The 27,241-nt window shown below is 45.5% G+C and overlaps 2 protein-coding genes across 5 annotated transcripts in view; one reads left to right on the top strand and one right to left on the bottom strand.

Moving 5' to 3' along the window:
* Positions 1-8,363, bottom strand: part of GLT1D1 (glycosyltransferase 1 domain containing 1) — a 51,851-nt gene extending 43,488 nt beyond the window's left edge. For 2 of the 4 annotated variants that reach the window (XM_058158322.1, XM_058158323.1), the window contains exons 1-3: positions 8,262-8,363; positions 4,808-4,956; positions 104-209 (exon numbers count right to left, since the gene is read on the bottom strand). In XM_058158322.1, coding sequence (XP_058014305.1) covers positions 104-209; positions 4,808-4,956; positions 8,262-8,329 — 323 coding nt within the window. In that variant the 5' untranslated portion in view covers positions 8,330-8,363. The remainder of the gene's footprint in view (positions 1-103; positions 210-4,807; positions 4,957-8,261) is intronic. The other 2 variants (XM_058158324.1, XM_058158325.1) reach the window with 1 other exon arrangement.
* A 3,230-nt stretch (positions 8,364-11,593) lies between these two features.
* The window catches only part of SLC15A4 (solute carrier family 15 member 4), a 32,365-nt gene continuing 16,717 nt past the window's right edge, over positions 11,594-27,241 (top strand). The window contains exons 1-3 of the mRNA XM_058158321.1: positions 11,594-12,929; positions 25,049-25,344; positions 26,857-27,031. Of these exons, the coding sequence (XP_058014304.1) occupies positions 12,348-12,929; positions 25,049-25,344; positions 26,857-27,031 (1,053 nt within the window). The 5' untranslated portion in view covers positions 11,594-12,347. The remainder of the gene's footprint in view (positions 12,930-25,048; positions 25,345-26,856; positions 27,032-27,241) is intronic.

Raw genomic sequence — 27,241 nt, 5'->3', positions numbered from 1 at the left:
CAGTGGCCTTTTGGAAAAAAAAACAATTTTGGGACAAGATCCAAACAGATGTCGATTGATTCACAGTATGGCAATAAGGAGGAGTAAGAGAACATTTCTTTACCTGGCTTCATCCAACACCTTCTCCATAATTTTGGCCTTCTCCTCAATTTTGGCATCTTCATTAACATCTGTGCCTCCAAAAATAATTCCAAAAGGAACGGGACTTCCTGAAAAATGGAGAATTTTAACAGTTCTTCTTAATCCAGTGGCACAGATGTTCCCCTTGGTCAACCTAACTTAACCCTGGGATCAGTGTTGATTGAAACCCTTCCAAAGAGACTAAAACACATGAAGAATGTTTGCAGGAAATGGGTATGTCTAGCTTAATGAAAAGAAAGACTAGGGGGGACATGATAGCAGTATTCCAGTATTTGAAGGGCTCCCACAAAGAAGAGGGGGTCAGTTTATTTTCCAAAGCACCAGAAGGCAGGACAAGAAACTATGAATGGAAACTAATCAAAGAGAGAAGCAATCTGGAATTAAGGAGAAACTTCCTAACAGTGAGGACAATCAACCAGTGTAACAGCTTGTCTCCAGACATTGTGGGTACTTCACCACTGGAGGTTTTGAAGACGACACTGGACAGCCACCTATAGAACAGGGGTATCAAACTCGACTTCATTGAGAGCTGCATCAGGGTTGCATTTGAGCTTGAGGGGGAGGTGGCGATGGGTATGGCCAGCATGACATCACTCGTGTTGGGGGCACCTGTGGCCTGAGCACTCTGCCAGCGAAAACAGGCTCCCGAGCTCCGTTTTTGGCTGGGACGGCCTCCTGAAACCCACTGCCAGCGAAAACGGAGCTCTGGGTGGGGGGGGCACAAGTGGCCCTTGCGAGCTGCATTTTCGACCATGATGACCTCCTGCAGCCCTCTGCCAGCAAAAACGGAGCTCGGGGCCCCCCCATGTAGCCCTTGCAAGCTCTTTTTGGCAGTGACGGCCTCCTGCAGCCCTCTGCCAGCGAAAATGGAGCCCCCTGAGCTCCACTTTTGCTGGCGAAGGGCTGCAGGAGGCAGTCATGGTTGAAAACGGAGCTCATGAAGGCCACACGGAGCCCTCCCAAGCTGTCGTGTCCCACTCCTCCGCTGACGGCCGGGTCAGGGAAATCTGAATCAGGCTTGCCTCTGCAGCTCTGCCCAAAGTCCTAGCAAAGTCCTTAGAGCAGGCAGGAGACCAGTAAGTGACTTCAGCAAGGTAAGTTCGACTTTGCCTGACTCAGAGACTGCCAGAAAGCAGATCCTTTTTATAGGCCATGGGGTGTGGCTCCATGACTCAGCACTCATTAAGGCCTGCCCCTCCCTTCCTTCTGTTTCCTCCGCCTATCCAGTCTTCTGATGCGAGGGTCACTCCAATCAGCAGCTGTTGGAAATAAACCTTCCTCAGGCTCACATGCTGTGGAGGAGGGGGAGGGGTCTAGCAGCTCCGTTTGCCTGGGCATGGAGCCCGGGCTGGGGCCGGGGGGTGCTCCCTCCTCTGCAGCCTGCTTGGGCATGGAGCCAAGGCTGGGGCCAGGAGGTGCCCCCTCCTCTGCAGCTTGTCTGGGCATGGAGCCAGGACTGGGGCCGGGAGGCATACATTCCTCCGTGTTCGGGAGCAGATAAGCAGACCCCGGCTGCGGTGAGAGCGGACAAGACACAACACAAGCTGTGTTTTTGCTGGCAGAGGCACTGCGAGCCAGACCTTCGTTATTTCCAAGGTGGCCCCACGGGCCAGATCTAAGCACCCTGCAGGCCGAATCCAGCCCCCGGGCCTTGAGTTTGTCACCACTGGACTAAAAGATCTCCAAGATCCTTTCCAACTCTATTCTGATTGATTGATCTCCCCTTGGAAGTAGGGCATGTGCTGAAGTACATCAAAGAACACCTCCTATTGGAAGGTGTCCGCAAATCTGGGTAGTCCTGAATTTACAACTATTTGTAACATAACAACTATGACTTATGACTTGGCCCTTGCACTTACAACCATTGCAGCATCCCTGTGGACACGCAATCACAATTAAAAATGACAACTGGTACAGATTTATGACTGGTTCTTTTTTTTTTTTAATTTACATTTATATCCCGCCCTTCTCCGAAGACTCAGGGCAGCTTACAGTGTGTAAGGCAATAGTCTCATTCTATTTGTATATTTACAAAGTCAACTTATTGCCCCCCACAACAATCTGGGTCCTCATTTTACCTACCTTATAAAGGATGGAAGGCTGAGTCAACCTTGGGCCTGGTGGGACTAGAACCTGCAGTAATTGCAGGCAGCTGTGTTTTAATAACAGGCTTCTTACAGCCTGAGCCACACCGCGGACTGTTGCCCATAGGGTCATGTGATCGCCATTTGTGACTTTCCCAGCTGGTTTCCAATAAGCAAAATCAATGGAAGAAACCCAGATTGGCTTAACAACCACATGATTCACTTAAAAGCTGCAGATTTGCTTAACAACGCCCCCCCCCCCCGCCCCCCAAAAGGTCATAAAATCAGCAATGGAAATTCTGGTCCCAATGTATAGTTGGAATATCAGGACCACCTCTGCTTTCTATCATTGCGCCTCTGGGTTTTGATTTTTTCCAAGGATGGTTCTTCGCTTGCTTTCTTCTACATGTCATCCTCGTTTAATCATCCATTTGGCATTAAGCAAAACGATCCCTGAGCGAAACATGGCTGGGCTCACGGTCCTGTTTCCTCTTTCCTTCGTTTAACAAACCTACAAAGGTTATCAGTGCAAGGACAGGTTGCCAAGTTACTTTTTCCTCACCATTGTGGCTGCAAATGAACACTAAGCAAGGCCGCCGCTAAATGAGGACCACCTATATTAACCCTCTGCCTTTTGAATCTTGCCCCGGTGTGCCTTTCTTTGAAGGAGAAGGCGCTTTTAGCAATTTAGCAGTTCGAATCTTACCAGGCTAAAGGTTGACTCAGCCTTCCATTCTTCTGAGGTGGGTAAAATGAGGACCCAGATTGTTGGGGGCAAGCGGCTGACTCTGTAAACTACTGAGAGACGGCTGTGAAGCACTGTGAAGCAGTATATAAGTCTAAGGGCTATGGCTATTGCTATTCCTTTACTCCTTCCTTCCATCAATCCATCCATGGTGCGCAGTGGTTAGAATGCAATATTGCAGACAAACTTTGTCCACTGCCAGCAGTTCAATCCTGACCGTTTCAAGGTTGATTCAGCTTCACATCCTTCCAAGGGAGGTAAAATGAGGACCCAGACTGTTGGGGGAAAGAAGCTAACTCTGTAAACCACTTAGAGAGGGCTCTAAAAGCAATATGAAGCCGTATATAAGTCTAAGTGCTATTGCTAGTGCTATTTCTCCCTTCCTTCCTTCCTTCCTTCCTTCCTTCCTTCCTTCCTTCCTTCCTTCCTTCCTTCCTTCCTTCCTTCCTTCCTTCCCTTTCTCCCTATGCAGTAGTTAGGAAGGAGTATTGCAGGCTAACTCTGCCCACTGACAGGAGTTCGATCCTGACCTACTCAAGGTTAACCCATCCTTCAATCCTTCCGAGTTGGATAAAATGAGGATCCAGATTGTTGGGGGCAACATGCTGACTCTGTAAACCGCTTAGAGAGGACTGGAAACAGAGGCGGTTCTGACCAGTTCTGGAGAACTGGTAGCAGAAATTTTGAGTGCTTCGGAGAACTGGTAAATACCACCTCTGACTGACCCCGCCCCCATCTATTCTCTCTCTCCTGAGTCCCAGCTGATCAGGAGGAAATGGGGATTTTGCAGTAACCTTCCCCTGCCACACCCACCAAGCCACACCCACAGAACTGGTAGTAAAAAAATTTGAAACCCACCACTGGCTGGAAAGCACTGTGATGCAGTATATAAGTCTAAGTGCTATTGCTATTTAGCTATATTAAGAGGTGTTTTCAAACAGAAATCTGAGACAAGCCGTCTCTCAGATTGTCTTTGGCCAAATGGAAGCCACCCATTCTCTCAAACCTGTTCTACCATGCCAGTCCTGTTGTTACAAAGAAGGGCAATTTGCATTGTGTCTTTTCAAATCAAGCATCCCTCTGCTGCCAACAGTGATGCTCAAAACCAGTGATGCTAACAAAACTATAAGCCTCCCTCCTCCTTAAAAAAAAGCATTAGAAGAGTGGAAGGGGTGGGGAGAAACAATTAACTGGGCAGTTTTACACTCCTTTAAGCTAACAAACAGCAGCGGGGATGGCAGCTAATTAGGAACAAGGCTGCTTTTAAATTCTAGGTAGAATGAGTTCACTTGTTAAAAAGGAATCAAGTAAACTGTCAAGAACTGGCTGTCAGAGGAATTTGTGACCTATTTTACCAGCTGATCTCCAGTGTCCGCTTTTCTGGAGAGGTTGGTAAGATGGTCCAGCATCTCTGGACATCAGCTTTTGAGTGGGGTGGGGAATCCAGGCAGACAGGGAAACAAGTCATTGATGTTGAAATGCCAATTAAAAGCACTTTTTGGAGAAGAACAATCAACAGATGGGTTGTGCTGAATCCTGGCTTTATTCTCCTGCGGAAATGGAGATTTCACGTCAATAGAAAGGATTTGGGCCTATAGTTAGGCCAAAGAACATATCCACAGTGCAAAACATCTACATAACCAGTAGAGGGTAGCAGACTGATGCAGAAAACTAGGTCTCTGCCTCCACCTAGGGGTTATGCATATTATTGCAGCTCCATTATAACAAGACTTATCAAAGCTTATACCACACATTTTAAAGAAGCAATTTAGGCTTTTGTCAAAACAACACCACCACTGTTTTCCATGCCTTTTGAAACCAAGAGACCTTATCTTACCTTGAAGAAGCTTTCCAGCTTTAAAGAGATGGATGCCCAGAGCTGCCTCCAATTTCTCCGAAGAGATGAGATTTGAAATTGCCAACGGGGACTCATAATCAGAGGTGTCCTTCAAGACACACAAATGCCCAGCAGCGTGTAAATGATCTCTTTGGAAAACAGGAGCAGACGGGATAATTTTAAAAAAAGACAGGATATTAGCATTAATTTCTGTGGGAAAATAAGGCCATGAAGGTAGTCTTGCACATATAACCAAAATTCGGAACATGATTTCCACTATAACACAAATCAGAATTTTTTTTCTTTCTTTCCACTGTAGGAATTTAGCACCCAGCCCCCTCCTAGAAGAATGAAATATTTTAGAAAATATTTAAAAAGGCAGAATATATTTCCCTGGATGAGAAATGGAGAAACATGTTTTAAAGACAAAGCAACTCCCCCCCACCTTTGTCAATGGGCCATTAAGGCCTGAGCCAGTCCATTGTCTACATGACAAAGATAGGATTAGCCCCTACCCATCTAGCAACAGAATCTTACCACATGGCAAGGCTCAGGCAAGCTTGAGGGACAACCTACATTGCTAGCTAAGGCTCCCACCCCCTGGGAGTCTGACAACCAATCAGGATACTCTTCCTGTGCCCCGGGAAGTTCAAAGCTTAGAGAGAGCATAAAGCCAGGGCGCACACAGCATCTCAGCCCTTTTTCTGTTCAGGATCTCAAGCCATGTGATCCTGACCACCATTAAACCATCTTTCCAAGCAGCCTCCATGTTTCCAGTGTCTTTGTCCCCACTTGGAACTGAACCCAGATGGATATTTCTTCCAACACCACTATACCAATAACCATAATTTACATTCTTGTTCAGATGAATAGGCTTGCAAATTGCCAATGATTATCCGCTCGTTTTCTAGTGCACAGAAAGAATGCAATTTTTCTGAGATTTCCAGAAATTGCTTTAAACATTTTCCCACCAGCATGGGTTGTAATTGATCAATGGAATTAAAACATGATGAACAGTTGAAAGAACTGGGCATGGCTAGTCTAGTGAAGAGAAGGACCAGGGGAGACAGGATAGCAGTGTCCCAATATTTGAGAGGCTGCCACAGAGAGGAAGGGGGTGTGTGTCAAGCTATTTTCCAAGGCACCCGAAGGCCAGACAAGGAATAATGGATGGAAACTGAACAAAGAGAGATTCAACCTAGAAATAAGATTATTATTTTTTTACATTGAGAGCAATCAACTAATGGAACAGAAGTTGCCTTCAAAAGTTGTGGGAGCTTCATCACTAGAGGCTTTCAAGAAGAGACTGGGCTGCCATCTGCCAGAAATGGTGTCGGGTCTCCTGCTTGGGGAGGGGGTTGGACTAAATGACCTACAAGGTCCCTTCCAACACTGTTAATCTAATCTAATCCAACTTTTTCCCACTAGGAATATAAAAAAAATTCCATTCTCATGTAAACTGTGATATTCCTTGTGATACTCTATCCACCCCCTCCTAGAAGAATGAAATATTCTAGGAAATATTTAAAAAGCAGAATATTATACCTTCCTGGATGAGAAATGGAGAAACATATTTTAAAGACAAAGGAGCTCCCTGCAACTTCCTGACTCCCCCCCACCTTTGTCAATGGGCCATTAAAAGCCTCAGCTAAGCTCACTCATTCTCCCCACCTTTGTCAATGGGCAATTAAGGCTTCAACCAAGCTCACTCAATCCCCCCATGATTTGCAACACAATACAACTGAAACTCACCACATGGCAAGGCTCAAGCAAGCTTGAGAGACAGCCAGCAAGGCTAGCTAAGACCCCCACCCCCTGGGAGTCTGACAACCAATCAGGATACTCTTCCTGTGCCCCAGAAAGGTCAAAGCTCAGAAAAATCATAAAACCAGGGAGCACACAGGATCTCAGGCCCTTTCTGTTCAGGAACTCAAGCCATGTGATCCTGACCACCATTAAACCATCTTTCCAAGCAGCCTCCATGTTTCCAGTGTCTTTGTCCCCACTTGGAACTGAACCCAGATGGATATTTCTTCCAACACCACTATACCAATAACCATAATTTACATTCTTGTTCAGATGAATAGGCTTGCAAATTGCCAATGATTATCCGCTCGTTTTCTAGTGCACAGAAAGAATGCAATTTTTCTGAGATTTCCAGAAATTGCTTTAAACATTTTCCCACCAGCATGGGTTGTAATTGATCAATGGAATTAAAACATGATGAACAGTTGAAAGAACTGGGCATGGCTAGTCTAGTGAAGAGAAGGACCAGGGGAGACATGATAGCAGTGTCCCAATATTTGAGAGGCTGCCACAGAGAGGAAGGGGGTGTGTGTCAAGCTATTTTCCAAGGCACCCGAAGGCCAGACAAGGAATAATGGATGGAAACTGAACAAGGAGAGATTCAACCTAGAAATAAGATTTTTTTTTTTACATTGAGAGCAATCAACTAATGGAACAGAAGTTGCCTTCAAAAGTTGTGGGAGCTTCATCACTAGAGGCTTTCAAGAAGAGACTGGGCTGCCATCTGCCAGAAATGGTGTCGGGTCTCCTGCTTGGGGAGGGGGTTGGACTAAATGACCTACAAGGTCCCTTCCAACACTGTTAATCTAATCTAATCCAATTTTTTCCCACTAGGAATATAAAAAAATTCCATTCTCATGTAAGCTGTGATATTCCTTATGATACTCTATGGAAGTAAAAGCTGGACTTTCAAGAAGCTGCATGGGAAGAGAATTTGCTTGATAATGGATGACTTTTTTTTCTTGTCTGCCTACAACATGCTCAGACCTGTTCTTCAACAAAGTTCAAAAGTTCTTGAACTTTTGAGAGAACGCCGTATTTTCCACGTTGTGCATAGAATCAACACACGGGCCAAACTAAGATCCAAACACCTCTTACAAAATGGGTGTCACTGTTTGACATCCAGGTTAAAACGCTTGTAATACAGAAAATACAAAGTATCCAGAAGACAAAATAAAATATAAAATCACCACCCCAGGACACAAAATAAGTAGCTAGCATAACAAAACAAACACAAAAAGTTACATTCCCACCACCCGATTTTCCTCATTTCAGATTTAACCCCCATAGATGCACCGAAAGAGTTTAAAAACCGGGTAATCGTTCAACGGGTTTAGCTCTGCTGCTTAAGTCTCCTTGACCCGGGTTTGGCGGATTGTGTGAACCCAGCCAGCAAAACGGGCTTCCCTTTCCACTCGGGGTGTGTGTGTGTGTGTGTGCGTGCATGTGTGCGTGCATGTGTGTGTGTGTGTGTGTCCTGAGCATCCCCTCCGGCCACTGGTCCACTCTTTGCAGCCTTACCCGGCTGCACCGGACGAACTCCCGCCTGCCCAGCCGCCGCTACCACTTAATTGCATTGCATAGCTTTGCATCGGGCTGATTTCAGCCGGGGGGGGTTGCAACGCATTGCATGGAGGGAGCCACTTACTGGATCCTCCGGGCGGTGGTCCCGTTGCCCGTCTGGGCTCGCCTGGGAGCCAGGAGCAATAGCCGCATGGCGAGTTGGCAGCTGTGCCCTACTTCCGGCAAGGTCCCCGGTGGCTTCATTCCCTCCTTTTCCAGGCACAGGAAGCTAGGTGCTCCTCCTCCGCTCTTGCCGAAGGGAGCGGACTCTATGGTCCGCTCCCTTCGGTTGCAGCAAGGAACGGCTCCCCTAAGCAACAAGGTGGGCGGCCATGCCGTTCCACTTAAAGGGGACACTGTTGTTACTGTGGCCATTTATTCCATGGTCATTTTTTTAAAATGTTTTACCGGTTTTTTATTGTTTGTAAGCCGCCTCCAGATGAAATGAGTGGCACACAAATCTGATTGGATGGATGGATGGATGGATGGATGGATGGATGGATGGATGGATGGATAGATAGATAGATAGATAGATAGATAGATAGATAGATAGAAGGAAATATTACAGTGTAGGAATTTAGCACCCACCCCCCTCCTACAAGAATGAAATACTTTAGAAAATACTTAAAAGGCAGAATATTATATTTCCCTGGATGAGAAATGGAGAAACATGTTTTAAAGACAAAGCAGCTCCCTGCAACTTCCTGCCACCCCCCACCTTTGCTAATGGGCCATCATCTGCATCACAATAGAGCCCATCTAGAACAGAACTGAACCCAGATGGATATTTCTTCCAACAACAGATTACAGATTAACAAGAGTTGGAAAGGACTTTGTAGGTCATCTAGTTCTACTCCAAACCCCCCCCCCAGCCATCTAGTCCATCCTGATGTGTTGGAAGAAATATCCATCTGGGTTCAGTTCCAAGTGGGGACAAAGACACTGGAAACATGGAGACTGCTTGGAAAGATGGTTTAATGGTGGTCAGGATCACATGGCTTGAGTTCCTGAACAGAAAAGGGGCTGAGATCCTGTGCGCTCCCTGGCTTTATGCTTTTTCTGAGCTTTGAACTTTCTGGGGCACAGGAAGAGTATCCTGATTGGTTGTCAGACTCCCAGGGGGTGGGGGTCTTAGCTAGCCTTGCTGGCTGATGTAGTCTTCCCAGGTGTCATGTGGTGAGTTTCTGTTGCTAGATGGGTCCTATTGTGTTGCAGATGATGGTCCCATTGACAAAGGTGGGGAGAATGAGTTTCTACCTCTGACCCATTGACAAAGGTGGGGGGAAATGAGTGAGCTTGGTTGAGGCTTTAATGACCCATTGACAAAGGTGGGGGGGGTGGCAGGAAGTTGCAGGGAGCTGCTTTGTCTTTAAAACATGTTTCTCCATTTCTCATCCAGGGAAATATAATATTCTGCCTTTTTAAATATTTTCTAAAATATTTCATTTTTCTAGGAGGTGGGTGGGTGCTAAATTCCTACAGATGGATGGATGGATGGATGGAGAGATGGACAGACGAAGACAGACATAGACACAGAAATATAGACAGACGAAGGATGGAGGATGGATGGATGGAGAGAGATAGACAGACAGACAATGATGGATGGATGGAAATATTACAGATTTAAGAGTTGGAAGGGATCTTGTAGGTCATCTAGTCCAACCCCCACCCCCCTGCAAGTCATCTAGTCCATCTGGATGGATGGAGAGATGGAGAGATGGACAAAGACAGACATAGACAGAGGAAGACAGACAGACAATGATGGATGGATGGATGGAGACAGACAGACAGGCAGACAATGATGGATGGATGGAGACAGACAGATAATAATATAGACTACAGAATGTGTGCATGAATCAAAGAAATTAAAAAACAGGGCCTTATATTAGGTAGATGATCTTTTACTGTGTGCTCTTTATTGTCTCTTAAGAAATATTGTATTGAGGTAAATGGTTGCAGAGATGTTTTTTTAGTAGCCTAAATTGGTGTTTTGCCTCTCTGGTTTGCCTCTCTGGTTTTAAGATGTGTGGACTTCAACACCCAGAATCCCACAGTTCTGAATTTCTCAATCTCTTTCAGGTCTCTTTAGCAGCAGAGATGTTTCATTATTGTTGTATTATTGTCTTGTAAACCGACGTAAGCAGTGGGAACAGAAATTAAATTATTGATAAGGTAGCGTGATCAATATTTTTCAGCTGCAGCTGTCAATGAACTTCTTGTCCAAAGGCAAGCAGGGTTTTCTCTCTCGTGAATGACAGAAGAAAGAAACAATGAAAGCAGAAAGAAACTGGAAACTGGACAGCCAACCTGTGGGCTGCGAGTTTCTTTAAAAACTCTGATTTCTTTCAGTCTCACCACTATCTGCATTTGCGGGGTTTTTTCTCCTCCGCCTTGAAGAGAGATAGCAGCTAGTTTCTGATTTAAAGCTTAAGATCTTTCCGACCTATCTCTTGAAATATAAAGAAGTGGATTTATCATCTGACATCTCAAGTCTAAACCTTCTTGCCTCAGGAAGGCAGGCTTTGAATTCTCTAGCAGAAATCCAAAAAAAGATGAAACGCTTTGGGGGCTGTGAAGTACAAAGTCTATCATCCCCAGCCAACATGGGCATGGCAGTTCAACATCAGTAGAAATGCTCATGGTAGAGAAAGCTGCATTGATTGTGCCTCAAAAAACATAGTCTTGCAATAACAATAACGATTCAGATTCCAGAAAAAAAATTATCAGACTTCTGAATTGTGCAATTCTTTCTACTGGAGATTCTGATTTATTTACTGACTGGTGTTGTATGTTATTTTATTCTACTACCTACTATTGTACTTTTCTTCCTGTATTTCTACGTTTCGTATTTCATTCTTACTTCCCGTTATCTACCCAAACTTGTCAATTAAGCGCTGTGTATATTTGCGTACATGTATATATTCATTTCCTTTTTGGGATGAGATCATTACTTGCTGGCTTTCATAAAGCAATTGGATTTGCATTGCTTTATTATTACCAAATTCTTAGAACCCTGCTGGAATCCGGATCCTTAGAAAAACCTGAAACCGCATCCGCTTTTCCCCATCCCAGATAGCAAGACACAAACTGCACTCACAGCAAGAAACGAATGAAAGTCCCATTCAGAGTTTCACTTCTTTGTGAAATTTGGGGACTATCCAAACAGCAGCTGGGTGGAAGCCCAGCTACCCCCATTCTGGCAATCTGTGCCCAAAGCCGGTCACTCCGGACAGAAATAAACAGTGCGTGCAAAGAGAGCCAAGCGCACAGCACTCCCCCCAACCCCATTCCAAAGAATGCTTTAAGCATTGCAACATGGTTGCACGTGACAAAAACCCATGACTCGCTTTGGGCGTGCTCTGTTGTTGAGTCTCTCTGGTGATTCCCCCCCACCCAAAAAAAAAGTCCAAAGAAATAAAGAACGAGAAGGGAAGAGGAAGGCACTCCGGTGTGGTATAAAGCCGCCTCCGATCCGGCCCGACTCCGCATTGCACCCTTTAACGCGCGCTTGCAATTTGAGTTAATTTTTGCAAGCGAAACGAGAAGCAGGAAGAACCGCCTCCTTGCAAATCACGGGGGAGCCGTGAGCGACGGCGCGCGGCGGCCAATCAACGAGCGCGGCCCGGGCCGAAAGAGGCGGGCTTAGAGAACAACCTGGGCATTCCAAGCAAGGAGGCGAAGTGGCGGCCGGCAGAGAGCGGCGGCGGGAGGGGGAGAAGGTTCCGAGAACGGCGGCCGGCGCCAGGCTTTTCTAGCGAGGGGTGGGGGAGAAGAGAATCTGGCGCGGCTCGGAAGAGCCCCGGAAACTGGGAGATTATGGGTTCGAATCCCACTTGGGGAAGAGTTTGGGTTTAGAAGGGAGGGGAGTTAGTTTAAAAGTTTCGGGGTACGGGGGTGAGTCCGGCTCTTGGAAGTGACTCCCCCTTCGTTATTTAGTTCCTAAGAGAGGATCTGAGCAGCCAAGGAGCTTGGAAGTTGCCTGGAGTAGTAGGGAGGAAGGGTTGGAGGAGGGTGCTAAAACTGGGTGAAGGTAGTAGGGGAACCCCAAAGGTTCCTGGGTCCCTAAGGGAGAGGACATTGGAGGGGGACTTAGTAAGGGTTAGTTAGGGGGAGATATTTTCATTTGGGTCACCCAACAGGAGAAGTTGAGTAAGGAGTTGGCCAACCAGCAATGCAAAAGGCTGAGTCCAATGAGAGGAGCCCGCTCTTGGAGCCCAATGTTCGGTCGCCTGTCTCCTTCCCTGCGGCCAACGTCTTCCATGGACGGCGCTTGGCATGTGCTGCGGTGCTTCTAGCGGAGCTGCTGGAGAGGGTGGCCTTCTATGGCATCACCTCAAACTTGGTGCTCTTCCTCAATGGGACTCCTTACAACTGGGAAGGCGCCCAAGCCAGCCAGGCCCTTCTTCTCTTCATGGGCATCACCTACCTGGTCTCTCCTTTTGGGGGCTGGCTGGCCGACGCCCTATTGGGCAAGTTCCCCACCATCTTGGTCAGCATGGCGGTCTACCTCTTGGGCATGCTAGCTTTCCCTGCCATGGCCATCACTCCCAGCCGTCAATGGCTCTGTGGGGAGCTTCATCCATGGCCCATTGAGAACTGCTCATCGCCTCTGCAGAGCAATACCACATCTGCCCCATGCCCATCACAAGGAACCATGCGCTACTGTCTCATCGCCTCCTATGTCGGCTTGGTGTTGGTTGGGCTGAGCGTGGGCTCCGTGAAGGCCAACATCACCCCCTTCGGAGCTGATCAGGTGGAGTAGTCTTCATTGTCTTCTTTCCTAATAAAGCCTTGGGTTGGGTTGTCAAATGGGTGACCAAGCCAACGGTTTGGACAGCTTTATGTCTGTCCTTGCTGTTGTTCTTAGTTGGTTGGTGTAGATCTTCTTGGAGATACGGTCCCTGCCAAAACATCATAGTTAAGTAGGAAACCATGTGGTTTCTTAAGATATGTTCTATGAGAGGTTGGGCTGTCTTAGGCTTGGGTGCTTTTATAGGAATTTCTGTACTAATTGGGGGGGGGGATGGGAAGCTAATCAATAGCATCTTCCTACTCTAGATATCTATGATCATCTTCCCCATTTCCAGGCAAGGCTGCAGAAGCATCTGTAAAATGGTGGTTTATAGCAAAGACCAACCTTCTCCAACCTGGTGGGACCAATTAACTCATAGGTTTGGCCACAATGGTCAGTTCAAACAAGGTTGGGGTGGACAATGCTCAGCTAATGCAGCAGTGGCCTCAAATGATGGTTAGCAGCTTTTTGGCCTTCAATGCTGAGCAGTGATTGATTTCAATGGTGAGATCCACCATATCAACTCATTCTTGTTACATCCTAGTTTTGTGGGTGTGTTGCATGTGACGCTCAGAGCATGCAGTTTTTCTTGGTTTTCCTCCCATCATCAGTGGCTTTGTAGATTTTGAGATTAGCTTCCAATACTTAATTCTCATGATGGTTCTTTCTATCAACTATCTCCTCCTCTTTGATTCTCCACCACCAAATTTGGGTGTGTGGTGGAAGATTCTTATAGTTGGTTTGATGAAAGGCTCTTCATATCAGGAGATACCTTCAAAAGGAAAGGCCCAAGAAAGGGGAAAATTCAAGAATTAAGGGCCATGAATGAGCTAAGTAACACCAGAAGAAAAGCTACCTTTGAAATGTGGTTTGAATGGATGTCTTTCTTAAGAACAGTGAGATGGCTTTGTTCCCAAGCTTGCTTGATTTGAGTTTGTGTGTGATGTAAGTACATTATCTCCATAAACTAATGACCTGGCCCAGTCTACCGTTTGCTTTAGAAGAACACACAGGAAAACTGAGATAAATGTTTGGTAGGTTCTTCTCAATTCTTCTGTCCTTTAACGGTGTCTATAAGTGAGATCTCCTTTAACAGATCCTGCTTCTTCCAGTTCTCTTGCCTTTGGGTTGGACAATGGAGGGTTAATAAATGTTTCTGAGTAGGCCAGATTTAAAATTGGAATCTTCAGCTGCTCTGTAGACCAAATTGTCCCCATTAATAAGTGGGTGTTCAAGTGCCTTGAATGTGCTTGCTCTGCTTTTTGGAGATATTAGCTTCTGTTTCTTGCAAACTCATCCTTCTTCCCCATTTCTGATGTTTTTGAGATATGATTACATCTTTACATATGGCTTGTTTAAGCTGTATAACTTTCTAGGTGGCTAAAACAGCTGTGATTTTGGATCATGGGAATTGTAGTCACAGTCATTTGGCCTGCACCAGATTGGGAAAAGTAGAGACTGACCTCCTGAAAAAATGTGTACCAAACTGTTCTCTAGAGGCAGCCAGCTGAGTATAAAAAAATATTTGTGTTCTATTGAGACAAAGAAATTGGCCTCTTAAACTTCCCAGTATGTTAATTTCTCTCTTTTGCTTACTATGCTGTGTTGTACTAAATTTCTATATAATTCCTCCTCTATGCTAATCATTCTGACCTAAATGCACACAATTGTGGCCTTGTGACCAATTATACTTGTGATACCAAAAGAGGAAGGTTCATTCCAGAAAATGCACACAACAACTTGCTATTGTCAGTTTGACCCTCCAGATGTTATTGATATGACCCTCCCTGTCAGCTGGCTGATAGCAAGGAATTCTGGATTTGTAATTCAACAACATCTGGAAGATCCGTCTCTGCGGAAATGAAGCTTGGACTTTGAGGAAAAAGGATTGACCCATTTGAACTTCGGAAGATTGGAGAAGATTGCTGAGAAGGCCATGGACAACCAAGACAAGCAATGGGTCATCAAACAGATAAACCTAGAGTTCTCACTCAAAAGCGTGAATGATCAGGCTCAAATTGTCCTACGTTATGTGAAGTACCTCTGGAGAAGGTTCAGTTGCTAGAAAAGGTGGAAGGAAAGGGAAGGAGAAGATGAGATGGATGGACTCAAGTTACAGTGATGATAGGGCCACCATTGGAAGATATTCTTGAAGGCATCCTTCCAGAGAACATTTATGTATATGGACACTGAGAGTCAACATCAACTTCATGGCATTCAGTCAGTCACTGATGAAATCAAATTTCTGCTTCCTATCAATCAACTAACTTCTGTTGACTTAAGATGTAAACCAGGGATATCCAACCTTGGAAACTTTAAGACCCGTGGACTTCAACTCTAAAATTCCCCAGCCAGCATAGAGGGGGGGTATTTCCCTACCAGTTTGCAAATGTGAGCATGCACGCTCTCTTGCTTTGCTTGCACATGCCCCGTCCACGCATGCGTCTGGCCTTCCGTGCATGCACTTTGCTGGCGTGCCTGCCTTCTGCACATGCACCTGGCCTCAAAAATGTGCCTAAATAGGATGGCAAAGAGCCGGGGCGGGTGGGCGGGCCCACCAACTAGTTCCGCTACCGGTCGGGTGAACCGGTCCAAACCAGCTGAATACCACCTCTGCCAGCATACAAGCTGTAAAATTGTGGGAGTTGAAGTCCACCCTTCTTAAAGCATACTGGCTGGGGAATTCTGGAAGTTGAAGTCCACAAGGCTTAAAGTTGCCAAGATTGGACCCTCCTGCCAAAGTTTGTCAAGATACACCTTCATTGTTCTATTTGTGTTCTATTGAGACAAAGAAATTGGCCTCTTAAACTTCCCAGTATGTTAATTTCTCTCTTTTGCTTACTATGCTGTGTTGTACTGAATTTCTATATAATTCCTCCTCTATGCTAATCATTCTCTCAGAAATGAATGTAGGGCTCTTTTTAGTTTCCCAATGTTGTTTTAAATTATACCTGCAAAACACATTTATGCCCTGCTCCAAATAGGCAGACTTGAGCAATGCAGTGATTGCATCCCAACATGCTGAAAATAAGGATTTTTTTCATTGTTCTCCCAGCTGTTTTCAAGTTCCTCTTTTAATTAGTAGTTTATTTCCTGTTCCTCTCTTTGACACATGGTGAGATTAAAAAGAAACAACCCTGACTTCTCATAGTTCAGCTGTCATCACTGCAAGGAAGTGAAACCGACCTGAAACATAAAAACGGCAAAGGATGAGAAGCCAAAAATCTTTCTACATATCACCGGGGGCACGAGAGGTTCTTAATTCATTATGGTTAAGGGAATCTTTGTATATTTGCTTGTTGCATATTTCTCCAGGAACTCAAAGCAGGGAGTCTGTCTTGGCCCCTGGCAACAGGTGGTCCTCGACTTATAACCATAGTAGAGACCAGAAAAATAATCATTAAGAGCCATGATGGCACAGTGGTCAGAATGCAGTACCACAGGCTGTTTCTGCCTACTGCTGGCTGCCAGCAGTTTGGCAGTTCAATTCTCACCGGCTCAAGGTTGACACAGCCCTCCATCCTTCTGAGGTGGGTAAAATGAGGACCCATATTGTTGAGGGCAAAAGGCTGACTCTAAACCGCTTAGAGAGGGCTATAAAGCCCTGTGAAGCGGTATATAAGTGCTGTTGCTATTGTTGTTCCCTTCCTTCCTTCTTTCCATGCATCCATCCATCCATGGTGCACAGTGGTTAAACTTCAATATTACGGGCTAATTCTGCCAACTGCCAGCAGTTCGATTCTCATCAGCTCAAGGTTGACTCAGCCTTCCATCCTTCCTTCTGAGGTGGGTAAAATGAGCCAGATTGTTGGGGGCAATATGCTGACACTGTAAACGGTGTAGAGCTGTAAAGCACTGTGAAGAAGCATATAAGTCTAAGTGCTATTGCTATTTTCCTTCTCTTCCCTTCATTCCTTCCATCGATCCATCCATCTTCATTCAGCTGAGTTGGCACAGATTCCAAGACCAAAACTGGGCCTTTTAATGAGGCCACAAACAAGCCCTGTTAGTTAAGGAGGTTGGCTTCATGTTAGCCGGGATGGCATCATTGAACCAAAACACAGCAAAACAAGTCTCGGGATGATTCAGCTGGCACAGGAGGAATGTTCTGAATTTTTTATTTTCTTCCTTTTTTAGAGAGAGAGAGAGAGAGAGATACAGTAGTGGCTTTTCATTCGCAGCTGTGTCATAAAGAAGCAACCCCAATGAGTCATGAAAAATGGGGCTCTGGGGCCAAGGGTGTGTCTCGTGTTGATAGATATATCCCTAAACTGCTGCTGGGCATTCAGTCCCCAAAAAACAGTGACTTATTCTCTGTTCTCAATGTTTCTCGACTTCGGCTGCATTAAGATACGTCGACTTCAACTCCCAGAATTCCTCAGCCAGACACGGAGATCCACCAATTGGGCTGTGGTTGTTTCTCCTAGGTAATTCTTTGATTAGGGTAGTGCTTCCTGTGTGCTTGTTTGTTTGTCTGGTGTCAATCCCTGCTTATCTAGTTACGGGCTGCTGGATGTGTTAGTAAAGGTACAGTAATGGCCCAAATTGTGGAAACCTTTTGGAAAAAGTGTATTGTCTAAAACTAGCTAATAACACCATTTTTTTTATAGTAGTACCATAAAATTATATATCAGGGGAAAGATAATTTAATCAAGAATGTAACGCAATAACTTTTATGGAGGATTCGCTATTAGAATAGCAGTTACAGTATAAAGAAGAAAAGTGAAACACGTAGAAAAAACGAGACATACAAAAATGATCACCATAGAAAAAATATCCCCCTCTCAGTTAATACTTAGTTGGATAACCTTTAGCATGAAATATGGCCTTACAACATCTTCCCATGGAGTAAACCAAGTCTTTGAGTTCTGCAGCTGTTATCATGTGAAACCAAGATTGAAGGATTGCTTCTATTAACTGGATTTTATTGCTGGGTCACTTCTGACTAACAGGTTTCTTTAGTTGGTGCTATAGTTTTTCAATTGGGTGAAGGTCTGGGCTATTCCCAGGCCTATTCCAGCAGTGGAATAGGATTATCTTGAAACTCCTCCCATATTAGACTTTAGGGTTCCAGACGCTGCCACATTTTTCCCCTGAGGGGAGGAAGGGGGGCTGAGGGGTATGGTAACATTCTTCAAGCGGTCAAGTTTGGATGGTGTTCACATCTGCAGGAAGAGTGGCGAGAAGATACTCGATTGAACTGGGAGAACGTGGGACCATGTGACCATCAAAGGGATCAGGGGGGTGGGACTCTTGGGGTTTGTATAACTGGGAAAAGAATCCGGAAATTCAGTTTTGGAATAATGTCAAGGTTCCAGAAAAACCTCTTCTGCATAAAAAAAACTCAGAAGCCATTGTTTTCCAGAGTTCTTTACTAGCATGAGGAAACTGGCACACGATGAGTGAAATTCCAAAACTGAATTTCCGGATTCTTTTCCCAGTTATACAAACCCCAAGAGTCCCACCCCCCTGACCCCTTTGATGGTCACATGGTCCCACGTTCTTCCAGTTCATTCAAATATCTTCTTGCCACTCTTCCTGCAGATGTGAACACCATCCGACCTTGACCGCTTGAAGAATGTTACCATACCCCTCAGCCCCCCTTCCTCCCCTCAGGGGAAAAATGTGGCAGCGTCTGGAACCCTAAAGTCTAATATGGTTTCCAGGCCTGACAGTGGTAGTGTTAGCCATCAAACCTCAAAAATACACTTTCCCCAAAAGGTTTCCACAATTTTGGCCACTACTGTAGTTCCAACTGTATTGTAACCACTACTGTACTTCAGAGGGACAGTTTGGTCTAGTGGTTAAAATTCCAGGTTAGAAAGCAGGAGTCTGTGAGTTCTAGTTCCATCTTAGGCACGAAAGCTGGCTGACTGACTTCGGGCCAGCCACCAGGAGATGGTGAGTTCTAGTTCTGCCATAGGCATGAAAACCAGCTGGGTGACTTTGGGCCGATCACCAGAAGATTGGGAGTTTTAGTCCTATTTTAGGCATGGAAGCCAGCTAGGTACCTTGGGCTAATGAACAGGAGACTGGGAATTGTGGTCCCATGTTGGGCATGAAAGCCAGCTGGATGAGTTTGGGCCAGTGAACAGGAGACTGGGAGTTCTAGTCCCGCCTTAGGCGCGAAAGCTGACTGGGTGATTTTGGCCCATCATTAGGAGACTGAGCATTCTAGTACCTCATTAGGCATGAAAGCCAGGTGGGTTGACTTTGAGCTAGTAGCCCCCCTCTCTCAGCCCAACTCACTACTCAAGTTGTTGTGGGGAAAATAGGAGGAGAGGAAGTGTGCTAGACAGTTCACCCCCTTGAGTTACTCATAAAGATCAATGAGAGCCGGGTACAAATAAATAAACACCTGATCTGCAAAAGGAGTAGCCTTTAGCGTGAATTATGGCCTTATAATGTCTTGCCATCAAGTGAACCAAGTCTTTTGAGTTCTGCAGCTGTTCTAATGTGAAACCAAGAGTGAATGATGGCTTCTATTAACTGGGTTTATTGCTGGGGCGCTTCTTTAGTTGGCTCCATAGATTTTCAATTGGGTGAAGGTCTGGGCTATTCCCTGCAGTGGAATAGCCCACTGCTATTCTATCTTTCTTGAAACTGAAAAAGAAAAAAAGTGGTGTTATTAGCCACCAAACCTCAAAATACACTTTCCCAAAAGGTTTCCACAATTTTGGCCACTACAGTAGTTCCAACTGTATTGTAACCACTACTGTACTTCAGAGGGACAGTTTGGTCTAGTGGTTAAAATTCCAGGTTAGAAAGCAGGAGTCTGTGAGTTCTAGTTCCATCTTAGGCACGAAAGCTGGCTGACTGACTTCGGGCCAGCCACCAGGAGATGGTGAGTTCTAGTTCTGCCATAGGCATGAAAGCCAGCTGGGTGACTTTGGGCCAATCACCAGAAGATTGGGAGTTTTAGTCCTATTTTAGGCATGGAAGCCAGCTAGGTACCTTGGGCTAATGAACAGGAGACTGGGAATTGTGGTCCCATGTTGGGCATGAAAGCCAGCTGGATGAGTTTGGGCCAGTGAACAGGAGACTGGGAGTTCTAGTCCCGCCTTAGGCGCAAAAGCTGACTGGGTGATTTTGGCCCATCATTAGGAGACTGAGCATTCTAGTACCTCATTAGGCATGAAAGCCAGGTGGGTTGACTTTGAGCTAGTAGCCCCCCTCTCTCAGCCCAACTCACTACTCAAGTTGTGGGGAAAATAGGAGGAGAGGAAGTGTGCTAGACAGTTCACCCCCTTGAGTTACTCATAAAGATCAATGAGAGCCGGGTACAAATAAATAAACACCTGATCTGCAAAAGGAGTAGCCTTTAGCGTGAATTATGGCCTTATAATGTCTTGCCATCAAGTGAACCAAGTCTTTTGAGTTCTGCAGCTGTTCTAATGTGAAACCAAGAGTGAATGATGGCTTCTATTAACTGGGTTTATTGCTGGGGCGCTTCTTTAGTTGGCTCCATAGATTTTCAATTGGGTGAAGGTCTGGGCTCTTCCCTGCAGTGGAATAGCCCACTGCTATTCTATCTTTCTTGAAACTGAAAAAAAGTAAAAAAAAAGTGGTGTTATTAGCCACCAAACCTCAAAAATACACTTTTCCCAAAAGGTTTCCACCATTTTGGGCGCCCTCCTGGATGGAAGCTGTCCTTTGATGAACATCTGGCGGCCGTCTCCAGGAGGGCTTTTTACCAAGTTCGCTTGGTCCGCCAGTTGTGTCCCTTCCTTGACCGGGATGCCTTATGCACGGTCACTCATGCTCTGGTTACATCTAGGTTGGATTACTGCAATGCTCTCTACATGGGGCTGCCCTTGAGGTGCACCCGGAGGCTACAGTTAGTCCAGAATGCGGCTGCGCGAGTGGTAACGGGAGCCGCTCGTGGCTCCCACGTAACACCACTACTCCGTAGCCTGCACTGGCTTCCTGTGGTTTTCCGGGTGCGCTTCAAGATTTTGGTTACCACCTTTAAAGCGCTCCATGGCTTAGGACCCGGGTACTTACGAGACTGCCTGCTGTTACCTTATGCCTCCCACCGACCCGTACGCTCTCACAGAGAGGGTCTCCTCAGGGTGCCGTCCGCCAAACAGTGTCGGCTGGCGGCCCCCAGGAGTAGGGCCTTCTCTGTGGGGGCACCGATGCTCTGGAACGAACTTCCCCCTGGCTTACGTCAAGTGCCTGATCTTCAGACCTTCCGTCGTGAGCTAAAACCACACCTATTTATTCAAGCGGGACTGGCATAATAGTGTTAAATTTTAATTTGGGGTTTTATTAATATTTCTAAAATTTTAAAATTAAATTTTAATTATCAGCCTTTTTGTAATTTGCTAGATTTTAAATATTTTAATTTGTATATATTTCATGTTTTATCTTGGCTGTACACGCCCTGAGTCCTTCGGGAGAAGGCGGTATAAAATTTAATAAAATAAATAAATAAATAAATAAATAAATAAATAAATAAATAAATAAATAAATAAATAAATAAATAAATAAATAAATTTTGGCCACTACTGTAGTTCCAACTGTATTGTAACCACTACTGTACTTCAGAGGGACAGTTTGGTCTAGTGGTTAAAATTCCAGGTTAGAAAGCAGGAGTCTGTGAGTTCTAGTTCCATCTTAGGCACGAAAGCTGGCTGACTGACTTCGGGCCAGCCACCAGGAGATGGTGAGTTCTAGTTCTGCCATAGGCATGAAAGCCAGCTGGGTGACTTTGGGCCAATCACCAGAAGATTGGGAGTTTTAGTCCTATTTTAGGCATGGAAGCCAGCTAGGTACCTTGGGCTAATGAACAGGAGACTGGGAATTGTGGTCCCATGTTGGGCATGAAAGCCAGCTGGATGAGTTTGGGCCAGTGAACAGGAGACTGGGAGTTCTAGTCCCGCCTTAGGCGCAAAAGCTGACTGGGTGATTTTGGCCCATCATTAGGAGACTGAGCATTCTAGTACCTCATTAGGCATGAAAGCCAGGTGGGTTGACTTTGAGCTAGTAGCCCCCCTCTCTCAGCCCAACTCACTACTCAAGTTGTTGTGGGGAAAATAGGAGGAGAGGAAGTGTGCTAGACAGTTCACCCCCTTGAGTTACTCATAAAGATCAATGAGAGCCGGGTACAAATAAATAAACACCTGATCTGCAAAAGGAGTAGCCTTTAGCGTGAATTATGGCCTTATAATGTCTTGCCATCAAGTGAACCAAGTCTTTTGAGTTCTGCAGCTGTTCTAATGTGAAACCAAGAGTGAATGATGGCTTCTATTAACTGGGTTTATTGCTGGGGCGCTTCTTTAGTTGGCTCCATAGATTTTCAATTGGGTGAAGGTCTGGGCTCTTCCCTGCAGTGGAATAGCCCACTGCTATTCTATCTTTCTTGAAACTGAAAAAAAGTAAAAAAAAAGTGGTGTTATTAGCCACCAAACCTCAAAAATACACTTTTCCCAAAAGGTTTCCACCATTTTGGGCGTCCTCCTGGATGGACAGCTGTCCTTTGATGAACATCTGGCGGCCATCTCCAGGAGGGCTTTTTACCAAGTTCGCTTGGTCCGCCAGTTGCGTCCCTTCCTTGACCGGGATGCCTTATGCACGGTCACTCACGCTCTGGTTACATCTAGGTTGGATTACTGCAATGCTCTCTACATGGGGCTGCCCTTGAGGTGCACCCGGAGGCTACAGTTAGTCCAGAATGCGGCTGCGCGAGTGGTAATGGGAGCCGCTCGTGGCTCCCACGTAACACCACTACTCCGTAGCCTGCACTGGCTTCCTGTGGTTTTCCGGGTGCGCTTCAAGATTTTGGTTACCACCTTTAAAGCGCTCCATGGCTTAGGACCCGGGTACTTACGAGACCGCCTGCTGTTACCTTATGCCTCCCACCGACCCGTACGCTCTCACAGAGAGGGTCTCCTCAGGGTGCCGTCCGCCAAACAGTGTCGGCTGGCGGCCCCCAGGAGCAGGGCCTTCTCTGTGGGGGCACCGACGCTCTGGAACGAACTTCCCCCTGGCTTACGTCAAGTGCCTGATCTTCGGACCTTCCGTCGTGAGCTCAAAACACACCTATTTATTCAAGCGGGACTGGCATAATAGTGTCAAATTTTAATTTGGGGTTTTATTAATATTTTTAAAATTTTAAAACTAAATTTTAATATTCAGCCTTTTTGTAATTTGCTAGGTTTTAAATGTTTTAACTTGTATCTATTTCGTGTTTTATCTTTGGCTGTACACCGCCCTGAGTCCTTCGGGAGAAGGGCGGTATAAAAATTTAATAAAATAAATAAATAAATAAATAAATAAATAAATAAATAAATAAATAAATAAATAAATAAATAAATAAATAAATAAATAAATTTTGGCCACTACTCTATACAGGTAGTCCTCAACTTACAACAGTTCACTTAGTGACCATTCGCAGTTACAACGGCACTGAAAAAAAGTGACTTTAATGACTGTTAAGACCCTTGCAGCACCCCTGTGGGTCACAAGTTCAAAATTGGCAACTGGCTCGTGTGTATGATGGTTGCAGTGTCTCGTGTCACCCGATCCCCTTTTGTGACCTTCTGACAGGCAAAGTCTATGGGGAAGACAGGTTCGCCTAACAACTGTGTTACTAATTTAAAAACTGCAATGGTTCACTTAACAACTGCGAAGAAAGGTCATAAAATAGGGCAAAATTCACTTAACAAATGTCTCACGTTGCAAGACATTTTGGGCTCAGTTGTGGTTGTAATTTGAGGACTACTTGTATTGAGTGGATTAGAGAGAGCTTTTCAATGTTATTAACTTGGCAACATTAAGATATGTGGACTTCAGCTCCCAGAATTCCCCAGCCAGAAAAGCTGTCTAGGGAATTCTGGGAGTTGACATCCACACGTCTTTAAGCCACCATGGTTGAAAAACACTGGATTACAAGAATGCTATTTTGTTCTTCTAGGATAGAAGAACAAAATCTTGAAAATCTGCTAAAACTTTCCTCTGCCTCCCCTTATACCGAATAGAATCAAAGAGAGGTTTCCTTGAGTTTCTTTCTCACTCTTTCCATGGCTGGCTGGCTGGGGAATTCTGGGAGTTGAAATCAAACTCATCCTCAAAGGGTCCAAGGTTGAAAGACTCTGCTCTCTACGGACTAAAAATGGAATTCTATTTTGCATGTCTCGGTTGTTTTTTATAGAGGCAAAGATTTGCACCTGCTCCTTCAAAGTTTGCTTCCTGAAATATCTCTGGTCTCTTTTTGTGGTATTATAAAAATGACGCCTGTAAAATGTTCCCCCTGCAGGTGGGATCTCCTGTGATTAAAATGCTTCTTTGAGAGAGACAGACAAGGCATCTGCCTAAATAGATAATTATATCTATATCTATATATATTCTACATGTATCTATATCTATATATCTATATATCTATTTCTATCTTATCTATCCATTTTCTACACACACTTTGAGGGTCATACCTATATATACATATACGTATCTATCTATCTATCTATCTATCTATCTATCTATCTATCTATTTATCTATCTATCTAATCTATATAAAAGTGTGTGTGTGTGTGTGTTCCAGCATAACTCTGGAATGCCTCGAGCAATTTCAACCAAACTTTTTACACAGATGACTTTCTCTGGGAAAAAATACTGTGGGGGTAAGACACCCCTAACACCTCTGTGTGTGTGTGTGTGTGTTCCAGCATAACTCTGGAATGCCTGGGGCACTGAAATGAAAAGGAATGAATTATATCTATAGTGTCAAATCACAGTACTTTTGACCGTGATAATGTGGATTTTGGATTCATGTTCTGTTAAGATAGAGCCTCTTGTGCCTTAAAATGTCTTCTACTGTACAGCACAGTGGAGTTGCCATGGTAACAGCTTCACAGTACTCCACAAGGGGGCTCCCTCTGGTAAGGGGGATTGGTACTTCAAAAAAAAACAAAAACACCCTAGGCCCTCAGCTTCAAGCAAAGAGAGCAAATTGTCAGGGGAGGTGCCTGCTAATGCAGATAATCCCCTCAAAGGCAGGATTGGGATAAATAAATATCCGGGCAATGCTGGAAAAAACTTTTCTCATAGAGTTTTCTTCTCCCTGGGAAAACAATCTTTAGGTGAAGGATCGCGGTCCGGAAGCCACACGGCGTTTCTTTAACTGGTTTTACTGGAGCATCAATTTGGGAGCCATCCTCTCCCTGGGAGGCATCGCATACATCCAGCAGAATCTCAGTTTTGCCATTGGCTACATCATCCCCACGGTTTGCATCGGGGTCTCCTTTGTGGTCTTCCTGTGTGGCCAGAGCGTCTTCATCACCAAGCCGCCCGATGGCAGCGCCTTCACCGACATGTTCAGAATCCTGGCTTATTCTTGCTGTAACCGAAAGCAACCAGAGCAGTTTTCTGGTCCTAGGTAGGTATAAGTGAAGGCTGTGTGTGGGGGGGGGGGAGGGTTTCTTTCTCCCAGGAGGCTGGACTTCAAGAGACTCAGTTGGTGTAAAAACAGGAGTCTGGGTGTGCTTTAAATTTGTGTTACTTAGGATTCACAGGAGGGCTCTGTTTAAAGCAGCTTTGTGGGGTCTTGAAAGTGAATAGTCTCTAATAGGCATTTTTGCCCAGCCTTGGGCAGCTCCTCTGTTTTCTTTTTGTGTGTTTGTGGTTCTTGAAGGCCCCCAAAACTGCACTTTGAAATTTGGATGGGCAGTTACTCTACAATATAGCACCCCCTTCCTTTCTCTTCCCTTCCTTTTCTTCTCTTTCTCTCCCCTCCCCTTTTCTTTTCCTTCCCTTTCCTCCCTCACTCTTTCTTCTTCTTTCCTTCCCTCCCTTCCCTCAATTCCTCCTTCCTTCCTTCTCCTTCTCCTTCTTTCTCCCTCCCTCTCTCTCTCCGTCTCCTTCCTTCCCCTTCCTTCCTTCCTGACCTAGGCTTCCTGAAACAGTAAAAAGCACACGATTAGTCCCCAAAACCCTCTGTTATTTCAACAGCTGTGAATTATTGTTCATTCACAGTTCATAATGAGTCACAAAGAACTGGTAAAGGGTCCGACAGAAGCCTGCCGCAGTCCTTCGGGATAAGGCTCTTACTCACCCACCTTTATCTCCCTTGACCCACTGCCAAAAATCGAATTGGCAAAGCCACATGGAGCACAGAGTCAAAACGGAGCTTCAGAATTTAAACCAATCAGAACAAAGTTGCTTCCTGCAAAGGCTCATGTGCCTTTGCTCCTCCTTTATGTCTTATGGGAGGAGCCAATTATCTCCAAGCCCTACTCCCAAGTCGTCCCTTTTATCTTAACTGTTCTTGTCTTCTGGCAACTCTGCACATGTGCGCACTGGGAACAGGCTCACCCTGTTCTTCTGCCTCGCTGATGTCCGACTGTGGAGGCTCCGGAGGCCGCACATAACTCCCAGATGGCCCTGGCCCCATCTCTGCCTCCAACGCAGAGTCTTTGTCTGAGCTTTCCGCAGACTCCAGGACTGGCCCATGTTCTTCCCCAACCTCCTCACTGTCCGACTTTGCTGCCAGCTTCACAGGCCGCCGGCGGACAACAATACCTTCCTTCCTTCCTCCTTCCCTCTTTCTCCCTCTCTCCCTTCCTTCTTTCCTTCCTTTCCTCCCTACCCCACCCCAGCCCATCATATACAGAGCATTTCAGAAACTTCATGCAAGCTTTCAACATTTTTCCAAAAATTAAAACCTGCCTTCAATCTGAAAGAATTTCAATTTTTGATTTGCACCCTAACTAAAAGGTGGTATTAAATCTAGTATGTCCCTATCCCACCCCTTTTACTCAACAGATTCTTCCCCTTTGGCACCCCTGAATATTTGGCACGTACCGCCTTTAAAAAAAAGCCCACCTCCAAAGTCTTTGGGTGATGCAGCTGAGAAGGAACCACGGAATAAATTTTCATTTTCTCTTCAAAGGGGGAGCCAAGGGATCCTTCACCCATCTCAGGCTTCCAAGGATAGCCTTTTTGAAGCGGCCAAGGCCTCCCATGGGGGCCCTTTCCGAGAAGACAAAGTGGAAGACGTCAAGGCCTTGGTCAAAATCATCCCCGTCTTTTTGGCTCTCATCCCATATTGGACGGTCTACTTCCAGGTGAGCGGATTAACTGTGGTTCCAAAAGAGCCGAAGTGGCGCAGTGGTTAGAGTGCAGTACTCCAGGCTGCTTCCGCTGACTGCTAGCTGCAGTTTGACAGTTCAAATCTCATCGGCTCAAGGTTGACTCAGCCTTCCATCCTTCCTAGGTGGGTAAAATGAGGACCCAGATTGTTGGGGGCAAGAGGCTGACTCTGTAAACTGCTTAGA

This window comes from Ahaetulla prasina, chromosome 15, assembly GCF_028640845.1.
Source record: "Ahaetulla prasina isolate Xishuangbanna chromosome 15, ASM2864084v1, whole genome shotgun sequence".
NCBI classification, from domain to species: domain Eukaryota; kingdom Metazoa; phylum Chordata; class Lepidosauria; order Squamata; family Colubridae; genus Ahaetulla; species Ahaetulla prasina.
The sequence above is the reverse complement of the archived record's forward strand: the minus strand, read 5'-3'. Positions and strand labels throughout refer to the sequence as shown.